The 11,034-nt window shown below is 43.8% G+C and overlaps 2 protein-coding genes across 3 annotated transcripts in view; one reads left to right on the plus strand and one right to left on the minus strand.

The window, feature by feature from the left end:
* Nucleotides 1-11,034, minus strand: part of LOC134484045 (large ribosomal subunit protein eL21-like) — a 345,020-nt gene that overhangs the window by 198,385 nt on the left and 135,601 nt on the right. The gene's annotated exons all lie outside the window — the stretch shown is intronic.
* The window catches only part of Fgd1 (FYVE, RhoGEF and PH domain containing 1), a 42,983-nt gene that overhangs the window by 29,303 nt on the left and 2,646 nt on the right, over nt 1-11,034 (plus strand). For both annotated transcript variants that reach the window (NM_001037546.1, NM_001414732.1), the window contains exons 9-16: nt 3,320-3,378; nt 3,522-3,668; nt 4,208-4,300; nt 4,420-4,499; nt 9,572-9,602; nt 10,059-10,160; nt 10,499-10,624; nt 10,802-10,963. In NM_001037546.1, the coding sequence (NP_001032635.1) occupies nt 3,320-3,378; nt 3,522-3,668; nt 4,208-4,300; nt 4,420-4,499; nt 9,572-9,602; nt 10,059-10,160; nt 10,499-10,624; nt 10,802-10,963 (800 nt within the window). The remainder of the gene's footprint in view (nt 1-3,319; nt 3,379-3,521; nt 3,669-4,207; nt 4,301-4,419; nt 4,500-9,571; nt 9,603-10,058; nt 10,161-10,498; nt 10,625-10,801; nt 10,964-11,034) is intronic.

The following is an 11,034-nucleotide window of genomic DNA, read 5'->3' on the forward strand; positions in this document are numbered from 1 at the left end:
AATGAGAGCTCCACTGAGGGGCCAATGTAAGGCGTAAAACCAAAATCTGAAGAAAGCGCCTTCTAGGCCAGGTACCATGCCTATTAATCTTAACTACTCTGCAGGCCACGGCAGGAGGACTGGCTACCTGGGCTAAAAGTCAAATCCAAGGCCGACCTGGGCAAATTAATAAGGAAAAGGTAGGGTAGGCATGTTAGCAGGAGAGCACTTGCCTAGCACATGTGAAGCCCCAGGTTAACTCTCCAGGGCTTCACATAAAACAACCCCAAACCCAGTTGGGCGTAGTGACTGCCTAACTTCAAGCTTGCTTTTCTTATAAGCTTACTAGGAAATGATAATGTCTATTTTACAGAATTGTTTTGAGGCTAAATGAGATAATCTAGTTAAAATATTTAGCAGAGTACCTGGCACATGACAAAGACTCAATAAACATTAGCTATTTTTGATAACTAAATGTTCTGGGTAAGGTCCATACTGAGTTAGCTATCAGGTGAGTTTATTAACTTCAGTTTCCTGTTTTGTACTAGCTTCAACCATATCTGAATCTCTAGAACAGATCTTCGAATTCCCTATATTGACTCCAAAAGGGAACTCTGTCAACCACACAAATAAACTTCGAAGGATGGTTTCCTACCCTGAATGAGAGCTGGCTAAGATCTGCCCACTGAGCTACCCAGCTCAAGATCCTATGCTGAGCTCTCTATATTTTATGACTCAAAGTAAAATCCTTAAGCTGAGCCCCACTGAATCATCTTTCTGGTTCTGTTGACTGACTCACCTCCCTTTTGCTCCCAGACTAAACTCCAGAGCCCAAGAGTGAACTCTAGAATGAGACCCCAGACTGGCAAGCCCAGCCTAGGCCCCACTAAAGCTTCTAACTTTAGGCTAACATCCTCAGAAAAAACTCCCAAACAGAGCCTGGGATTCCCAGAAGTGTTAATTTGTTTCCTGCATGGTACATCACTAGACAGGTCCTGACAGCAAACACAGCTTCTAGTCTGAGCCTAACCATGTATACAGGCCTAAGTTTCTGTGCCCCCAACTCGCCAATCTTCTTGTCCCTTTGGGCTCTCCTGGGGTGTGAAAGATGCAGCATCCATAGGAAAAAAAGCAGCTGCCACCTTCTAAGTAGATAACCACCTGAGTCTTTGGCTTATGTTTTTTTTCAAGACAGGATTTCTCTCTCTATCCCTGGCTGTCCTAAACTAGCTCTGTAGAGCAGGCTGCCCTTGAACTCACAGAGATCTGCCTGTCTCTGCCTCCTTAGTGCTGGGATTAAAGACATGTTACCACCACTCGGCAAGTCTTGGCTTTTAACTCTGTTAAACTAGTCTTCTGAGGTTCTGTTTATTCGAGGGGCTGATTTATACTAAGCATCCGTTGGGGATCCCTGAGAAAGGTAGTGGGAAGTGAGCCCTTTCCTCAGCGACTTCTTGTATACTGAGGGACTCAGATGCAGTGAGTGTTGAGCATGCAGTGTGACTAGTGAGGCAGAAGAAGCAAGGACAGTGTCCTAACTCATCCTTGGAGCTTAGGGAAGGCTGCTAGACGTGGTAAGCCAAATCCAGAAGGCTGGATGGCAGTTGGCCAAATGAAGCAAGACAGGGCTTGTTTAGGGAGGTGCATATGGAGGAAGCCACAGCGGTCAATTGAAGCCAATCACCAAGGGCTTTCAATGCTAGACAAAAGAGCTGGGTCTTTGCTGTGCTGGCATAGTGAAACATTGACAGATTTAAGCGGAGGGGAAACAGTAAGCTGCGTACAAGAAAGCTCCTTCTGGCTGCCAGGGTTGAAGGGGAGTTGGAGGAAGGCCCAGCACCTGAAAGGCATATGGAGACCTGAGCTGGAGAAGTGGCCAAAGGATCCTCTTTAGTACCAGAATGTGCTCGTCTTAGGAAACAGGGCTTGCTTTGCCATCCATGTGGATGTGTTTCTCTAGTGCAGGCATGAGTTCTGAGGTGGGAATCAACTGTGTAGAGTGGGAACCCTAAAGCTGCAGCCAGACTGGAGGCAGAGGCAGAGGCAGGGTAGGTATATATAACATGTGGAGGTTTATGAAGACTTGTTTCATTTTTTTTCATAATGACAATGTCCCCATAGGAAGTATGGAAATAACCGAAAAGATGACAAAAGTGGGGGACCAAGAAACCTCCTGTGACCTGGGCCCCATGATAAATGTTTAAGCATACATTTTTTAGATATGTGTTAGCAAAACTTAGATTATTTTATATATTCGAACTTGTATCCTTTTCCTAAGACACTCTGAACATTTCCCATATTGTCAAAAACCCTACATAAATATCATTGTTAATGATTGATTTTCTACTATTTGCCTGTGCTGTAAATTCTATAACTAAGCTCCTATGGTTGAACATTTTGTTTTAGGTTTGACAGTGATATAAAAAAAACCCATTGCAATGCAAGAGTATTTTTGCATAGAACATGTGCCTATAGTCAGAACTGGGAAGACAAACAACAGTGTCTCTCCCTTCTTCCCTCCCTTCTTCCCTTCCTCTAACATTCAAAGCAAATGCTCTACCACAAGCCACATTCCCCCAACTCCACTTTGTTTTGCTACTGCAGCTACTGCTGCCTTATCTTTATCGTCATCTACATTTTCTTGTGTGTGCTTGTGTGCGCATGTGTGTGCATTCGAGATAGGGTCTTACATATCATAGGCTGACCTCAAACTGGCTGTGTGCCTGAGGATGACCTTGACTTTCTAATCCTACCATCTCTACCTCCTGAGTGCTGGGGTTATGGGCATGCATCACCAACACCACACCCAGTTTATATGGTGCTAGGTATGATGGACCCCAGGGCCTTACATGTGTTAGAGGGACTCTCCAACTGAGCATCCCCAGTCCTCTTTATAGTCTTTTGTCGTTGCTGCTGCTGTTCTTTCGATTTGGTTTGAGCCTAGGATTTAAAGGTCACCCAGGGGAATATAGAAAGATTCTGTCTCAAAAATAAAACAAAACAAACAATAACAACAAAAGTAAACCCAAGAACTATCCATAGTCCCACTCGCCAGAAACAAGTGTCCAACATGACCTTGTTTCCTGCCAGTTAATGGTCATAATCATTTTACCAAGCTTACATTTTATTGGCTGACAGCTATCCCATATTTCTGCTACTGTGTTGTTAATGTGGGCAGTTTCTGATTTGAAACGATGTAGTCATGAACATCTTTTGAGGCTGGCATTTGCCGGGAGGGGGAGAGTGTAGTTAGCCAGAAGGAGATATTCATGGAGTAGAGCTGTCCTGCAGAGCTTCCTCTCGTTGGACTCCCACCTGATCTTACTTTTCTGTGCTGTAGAGTCTTTGGAGCTGATAGCCACAGCAGCAGAACACTCTAATGCTGCCATCCGTAAAATGGTAAGTGGCCCTTCAAGCCCTGTCCTTTCTTAGCCATCCCTCTGTGGTAGCTCTGTCCTGGGCCTGGTGGAGGTAGGCTTGATTTGAGGACATTTAAGGGGAGGTGTTGCCCACCCCAAGCTTTATCTTTTACTTCCTGCCAGGAACGAATGCACAAGCTGCTGAAGGTCTATGAGCTGCTAGGGGGTGAGGAGGACATTGTCAGTCCCACCAAAGAGCTCATAAAAGAAGGTCATATCCTTAAGCTGTCAGCAAAGAATGGGACCACTCAAGATCGATACCTCATATTAGTAAGTGCCAGGGGTGGGCTTGTGGGTGGCTATGTCCTTGGTACATAGATAACCTGGTAGTTATTCAAGAATAGACCTCTAGCCAGCTGTCCTTTCCTTGGGGCAGTCATTGTATTTTCACTATGTAAGCTAGAAATATTTTTGTAGATTATGTAACTACAATTTAGATATGAATTGGCCAACTAGGAAGTAACTCCCATGACATTTCCTTGTCATTTCCTTCTCTTTCCTCATCACCGTTGTATTAGATTTGAATTAGCTTTTTATGTGTGTATGTATGAGACAGAGTTTCTCTGTATGGTGGCTATCCTGGAACTCCACTCACTCTGTAGACCAGACTGACCTTGAACTCAGATGTATGTCTTCCTCTGCCTCCCGAGTGCTGGGATCAAAACCTTGTGCTACCACTGCCTGACAATTTGTTGTAACTTTCCTCCATTTATTGCCTTACACCCTTAGTAGTAGTATGAGGGTGAGGAAACTTAACCATCTACACTAAGCCCCTGTACATGCATCTCAAATCTTCCTCTTCCTCCTAGTTCAACGACCGCCTTCTTTACTGCGTGCCCAGGCTGCGGCTCCTTGGCCAGAAGTTTAGCGTGCGGGCACGCATTGATGTAGATGGCATGGAGGTGAGCACCATGAGAACTGGAAATGTGGGGTGGGGCATTGATCCCAGTGTAGTGTGCATATGTGCAGGCCCCTGTGGAGCTCTGTAGGCCTCACTATGATTCTTCCCTCCTCCTTTTAGCTAAAGGAAAGCTCCAACCTCAACATGCCTCGGACCTTCTTGGTGTCAGGAAAACAGCGCTCTCTTGAACTCCAGGCCAGGTACCTGTCCTTGTCTATGCCTTCCCTCCAACTCACTCTTTACTTCAGATATGCTGAGGCACTCCAGGCCTAGAGATCTTTCCAGAGAAAGAGTGAACACCTTTACCCCAAAAGAGATGGCCTTGCTCCTCAGCTATGTGTGTGTGGGTGATTTTGAAGATGACACATTTATGTACATGGTGTGGGAAAAGGTCTTATGTTGGTCAGGAAAGCATTTTGGAGAATGAACAAACTCCAGAACCTAGGGAAGAGTGGATTACTTAACCCTGTCATGAATAGCCTCACAAATGGCTATCACCACCACATATAGCTACCATCAGTCCATTTTAAAGCTGTATAAATTGAGGTACCTTTCCTAGATCCAGCTAGCAGGATCAGAGCTGAAATTGGAGCTTAGGCCTCATCAGCTTGGCACATGGGTTCCTAACCACTGTCTACTTTCTGAGAGTCCAGGTAAAAGTGTCTAACAAGGTCCTGATCAGGGCTGCAAAGTGAGTGCACATCAGTACGTGGCCTTTACTGGTAGGCTGCTTGGAAGTAAGAGGTGACAGATGAGGAGTGCATGGAGGCAGAAGGGAGAAGAGTTAAGGCAACCTAGTAGTTGGGCCAGGCAGTGGTGGCACATACCTTTAATCCTGGCACTTGGGAGGCAGAAGCAGGAAAATCTTTTGAGTTTGAGGCTAGCCTGGTCTGCAGAGTGAGTTCCAGGATAGCTAAAGCTACAAAAAGAAACCCTGCCTCAAGAAAACAAAACAAAACAACCAAGCTTAGTGGTTGGACCTTGACGTTCTGGGAGACCAAGAGAACCTCCCTGAGGCCTGTAGTTGTACAAGAATCAGGAAGGAATAATAGGCCTGGCAAAACAAAAAACAGGACCATCTAGGGAAGAGACAAGCCACAAAGGCATGGCATCTGCCTAGAGTTAGGGATCTTCTGAAGAGTTCTGGGTACAGAGGGGCCTCCAAACAGTGATTTCCTCCTAGCCGCAACAGAATGGCATGGAGAAATGACTTTGTAATGATATTTATTGTCTGGAAATTGCTCAGGTTGGCCTTGAATTCAAAATAATTCTCTTGGCTTAGTATCTCTAGTGTTCACTTTTTTTAAAGATTTATTTTGATTATTTAAAAATTATGTGTATGCCATGTGTCTGGTATGTGCATATGAGTACAGGTGACTTTGGAGTCTGTGAGGAGCAACAGGTCCATTGGAGCTAGAATTATAAGCAGTTGTCAACTGCAGGACATGAACTGTGAGAACTGAACTTGGGTCCTCTACATGAGCCATCTCCAGCCAATTACATTTTCTCCTCGAGTCAGGGTCTTACTATGCAGCCCTGGCAGGTCTAGAACTTGCTAATGTAGAATAGGCTGGCCTCAAACTCACAGAGACCTACTTGCTTTTGCCTCCAGAGTGCTGGGATTAAAGGCACACACCATCACACCTGACTCCACTAGTCATTTTTTAAATTATTTATTAAAAAACTTTATAATGTTTATGGGTGCCTTCCTTGCATGTATGTCTGGCAGTATGTACTTACAAGGTGTCTGAGGAGGTCAGAAGATGGTGTCAGATACCCTGGAACCAGAGTTGGAAATGGTTGTGAAGTGGGTGCAGGGAATTGAATCCGGCAGGGTCGTCTAGAAGAATACCAAGTCCTCTTAACTGCCGAGCTAGCTCTCTAGCCCCTTAAAAAAATTTTTAATGAAAACTTTCTGTCTGGTGTGGTGGTTTCTGCCTGTAATCCCACTGTTTGAAAGGCTGGGGCAGGGAGATTGCTGGGAAATTCAAGGCAAGACTGAGATAGACTGTGAGACCTTGTCTGAAAAAACAAAAACAAAAACAAAAAAACAAGAGGGACGGATTAGTTTTAAATATACAAAAACAAAACAAAATAAAAAAAAACCCAAACAGTATAAGCACCCATAATCTTTTTTTTTTTTACTTAAAAAAGAAGGGTTTACTTCTTTACAATTTGTGTGTGTGTGTGTGTCTGTGTGTGTGGGGTGTTTTGCCTACATGCATATATGTGCCGGGTGCCCTCAGCACCCATAATCTTAAATATAGCTTAGCTGGTTCTTATCTTGGCAATTTGTGGAATCAGCTGAGGACTTTTTAAAGTACTGATGCCTGGGCTCCATCCCCAAAGATTCCAATTTAATTGGCCTTCAAGTATTCTCAACAAAGCTCCTCAGGTGATTTGATGAACACCAGGACTTAGAGCCATTGATTTAAGAACCAATAACTATGGATAGAAGGAGAGAACTTGCCTACCCTCCATAAGGACCTGGGTCCCATTGCCAGAACTTCTCTTCTTTCATACACAAGACATTGGCATATTTTGCTTTGGTTTGGTCCCAGGCCATCCTTGGAACTCTTCAGTTCAAATGGTTCTCCTGACTTATTTTCCTGAGTAAGTAGGACTAACAAATATGAACTTCATCCTTATATACCTTATGAATGGTCACAAATTCTACCATAATTCTTAAAAAGTAAGAGCAACACTTGTTCACTGCCAAGAAATTAAAGTTGAAAAATATAAAGAAGTAATTATTTTTTATGAATATATAGTCAGACCAACTCCCCTCTCGGTGCTGGGCTTATAGATATTTGCCACAATTTCTAGCTTTTGTGTAGCTATTAGGATCTGATCTCAGGTCTTCATGCTTGCATAGCAAGTGCTTTAATAACTGTGCTGTTTCCCAGTACCTGCAGCCACATTTTTTATTATGAACCTTTCCCAAAGTACAGAAAACTAGAAAGAATTACAGTGAGCACTAATACATCATTTAGAGTCTACAAGGATTAACATGGTGTTATATTTAGCATATCATAGATCTATATTTTTAGCTATCCACCAATCCAATGCTTGATGCTTCTTCTTGATATCTGACCATTGTGCATGATAGGCTGTTTGTTTTTGTTTTTCATGATAGGGTTTCTCTGAGTAGCCCTGGCTGGCCTGGAACTCACTTTGTAGACTATGCTGGCCCTGAACTCAGTGATCTGCCTGCCTCTGCCTCCTGAGTCCTGGGATTAAAGGCGTGTGCCACCACACCTGGCAAGACATTTTTCATACAAGTATGTATGTATATCCTGTACTTTGACCATACTTTATATCCAAACCCTCCCTGTGCTTCTTCCCCACTCTTCCCCCTAACAGTCTTGCTTCTACTTCAATGTCATATATAAAATGATTTTGTATATATATGTAAAATCTAGACTCCACAAATGAGATAAAACACATGATATGTGTTTTTCTGCATCTGGCTTATTTCACTTAATATAATGATCTGTAGTTGCATCCATTTTCTGGCAAATAACATTTTATTCTTTATGGATTCATGAAAATTCCCTAATACACACATACATACTCACACACATACACTTTTATCTAATTGTCAGTTGACAACTCAGGGCTAATTACATAATGGCTATTGTGAATAGTATAAACATAGATGGGCATGTAATTTCTGTGGTATGCTAATCTTTCATATATATACCTAGGAGCTGAGTCAATATTTGATATACTGTCATGCCTGATTTCAGCGTATATTACAGAGCCATAATTAAATAACATGGTGCTGGCACAAAAATAGACATTTAGATTGATGAGATATAGGACCTAGAAATAAACACACTCTCTCTCTCTCTCTCTCTCTCTCTCTCTCTCTCTCTCTCTCACACACACACACACACACACACACAGAGCCATAGTCAACTAATTTGTTTAGTTTTTGGTTTTTTGAGACAGCCTTACGGAGCACTGGACATCCTTGAACTCCTCCTGGTCCTGTGTCCACTTGACACATATATCTGCCAGGTTGACAGATATATCACCATGCTTGACTTAGCCACTTGAGTTTTGACAAAGATGCTAAAATCATACATTGTAGAAAAGACAGCTTCTTCAGCAGATGGTGCTGGCAAAACTGAATATCCAATGACTCTCTCTCTCTCTCTGTGTATGTGTGTGTGTGTATCTGTGTGTATCTGTGTATGGGTTTGTACATGCAAGTGCCATTTCCCACAGAAATCCCAGGCATTGGATCACCTTGGAATTAGAGGTACAGGTGGTATGAGGTACACAGTGTGGGTGTTAGGAACTGAACTCTGCAAGATTACATGCCCTTTACTACTGAGCCCTTTTAATTTTAAATACATTTCAAAACAAGTTGCAAGCCTTACCATACATAACCCTCCTCTAAAGTCTGGCATTAGTAGAAAATCATTAACTAGAGTTTACAGCTTGTTTCAGTATCACTGCCATACTCTTTTCTTGGCAGATTCTGTATTGAAATGCATAGGTCTTAAGTATACTACAGATGGGAATTAAACATTTGATTACAATTCATCAGTTCATGTGCATGTGCATGTATGTTGCAAGTTCTGGGGAAGGACCTTGCATGCTAGGTAAGCACTCAGCCACTAACTTGCATCCTACATCCCTAAATAGTGGCTCAACATCATAACTTGTTTCACTTCTTTACTTTTTCATACAGTGGTCCTAATGATATAGTCAAGATTTCCTATTAGAAAAATACATTTGAAGCGTAGAATGTAAATGTGGAAGGAAAGTAGGAATCCAGAGATAGCAAAGTAAGGGGTCCTACTTTGCAACAGTGCACTCACATACATAAAATAAATCTTTAAAAACCCTGCCTCCCTTTGCAAAGTTGACATGTTAGCAGATATAGTTTCATGTATGTTCCATACTCTTACATACACTTCACCTTTTTCCCTCTGAGGCCTAGCACCTCCCTTTGGAAACCTTTCTTAAAAGTCCCATTCCAACATGAGGTATGTCCCCTTCTCTGGACTCCTCAGTCTTCATTCATGTCCTCTAGAGTCCACACTGATTCCCCTTGTATTGTCCCTGTCTGTCTCCTATAGTGTACCATGAGCTCCTTGATCTAGAAGACATTGTTGAATAATCACAGGTTATGTGACTTGTTCAAGGTTACATAAAGTGAAGAAGTGTAGTGAAGCCTAGGTCCTATAACTTAAAATACCATTCAGATTGCGTTTTATTGACCTGCCTAACTCAACTCCTTTCTTTTCTCCCCTGCAAGGACTGAGGAGGAGAAGAAAGACTGGGTCCAGGTAACACCCAAGGCTTTGTGGTAGGGGTCTGGAAGGGTATTTATTAACAGATCTCTTAGGGACTGATATAGTTAAAAATAAATGGAATAGGTTTGGACACCAGCCTTCCACAGATGCTATTATCACACTCTTACAGATAAGCAAGCTGAAGTCATGAGGGCAGATAGAATCATTCTTTTAGAAAGTCAGCTCCTCTGAACCAAGCTTTGTAAAAGCTTGCACCTAGCCAGCAGCCAGGAAGGCCTTCAGAGTTTTTTCAGCCACCACTCCCCTTCCCACATTTGATAATTACTAGTCATAGACCTGGATTTAAGGAGGGATTTTCTCAGTCATATGTGGTGAGGACAGAGCTGGGCCTAGAAGTCTAAGCTAAGGCATAGGACGGTGTGGTGAGGGCAGAGATAGGCCGTTACGATGGAGTGATCTGACCTCTCATTTCTCACACCTCTTTGCCAGGCCATCAATTCTACCCTCCTGAAGCATGAACAGACCCTGGAGACTTTCAAACTGTTGAACTCAACAAACAGGGATGATGAAGATACTCCCCCTAACTCTCCAGTAAGAGTCCTACTCTTCTTCAGTACTGGGATCCCCTTGAAGCTCCACGTTCCCACCTTTTTCTTGAGATATTTTCCTTTCCCCAGAAAATAGGGAGTAGAGAGGCAGTGCAGGCAGGCCCTCAAAAGCCGTCTTCTGCTAGTAGGGCTGCAGATTGCACTCCAGAAAGTGAAGGACTTGCCTCCAATAATAGTATGGTAGGGGTGGAACCAGACCTGTATATGCACTCCCCAACCCCATGATGATTTAAGCCTCAGAGCAGAGGCAAGGTGGGCTAGGTGGGCTGGCTGGGCTGGGCTGAGGAGCTGTCTCTGACCTGGGCCCTAACCCTCCCCTAGAACGTGGATCTTGGGAAGAGGGCACCTACGCCTATCCGGGAAAAGGAAGTCACCATGTGCATGCGCTGCCAGGAGCCCTTCAATTCCATCACCAAACGCAGGCACCACTGCAAGGCCTGTGGGCATGTGAGTGTTGGGAGGCAGGGGCAGAGCTAAGGTGGGGTCAGGCTGACAGCTTAAAGGCCCACTTCTGATGGGGTACCCTCCAAGAAGGAGGAGGCTGCAAGTTGGCTATGGTGGTTGATACACTTGAAGAGAAAAGCCAAAGGCAATCAAGCTGTTCCTGCCCACTTGCTGCCCCAGGTGGTTTGTGGGAAATGCTCTGAGTTCCGAGCACGACTCATCTATGACAACAATCGTTCCAACCGTGTGTGCACTGATTGCTATGTGGCCTTGCATGGAGCACCCGGGAGCAGTCCAGCCTGTAGCCAACATACACCCCAGCGCAGGAGGTCCATCCTAGAGGTAAGAGGAAAGTGTGCCCTAGTTACTGAGCCAGGGGAAGCACTCATTATCAGGTGATCAGGCTTGAGACA

The sequence above is a fragment of the Rattus norvegicus genome, chromosome X (assembly GCF_036323735.1).
Source record: "Rattus norvegicus strain BN/NHsdMcwi chromosome X, GRCr8, whole genome shotgun sequence".
NCBI lineage: Eukaryota > Metazoa > Chordata > Mammalia > Rodentia > Muridae > Rattus > Rattus norvegicus.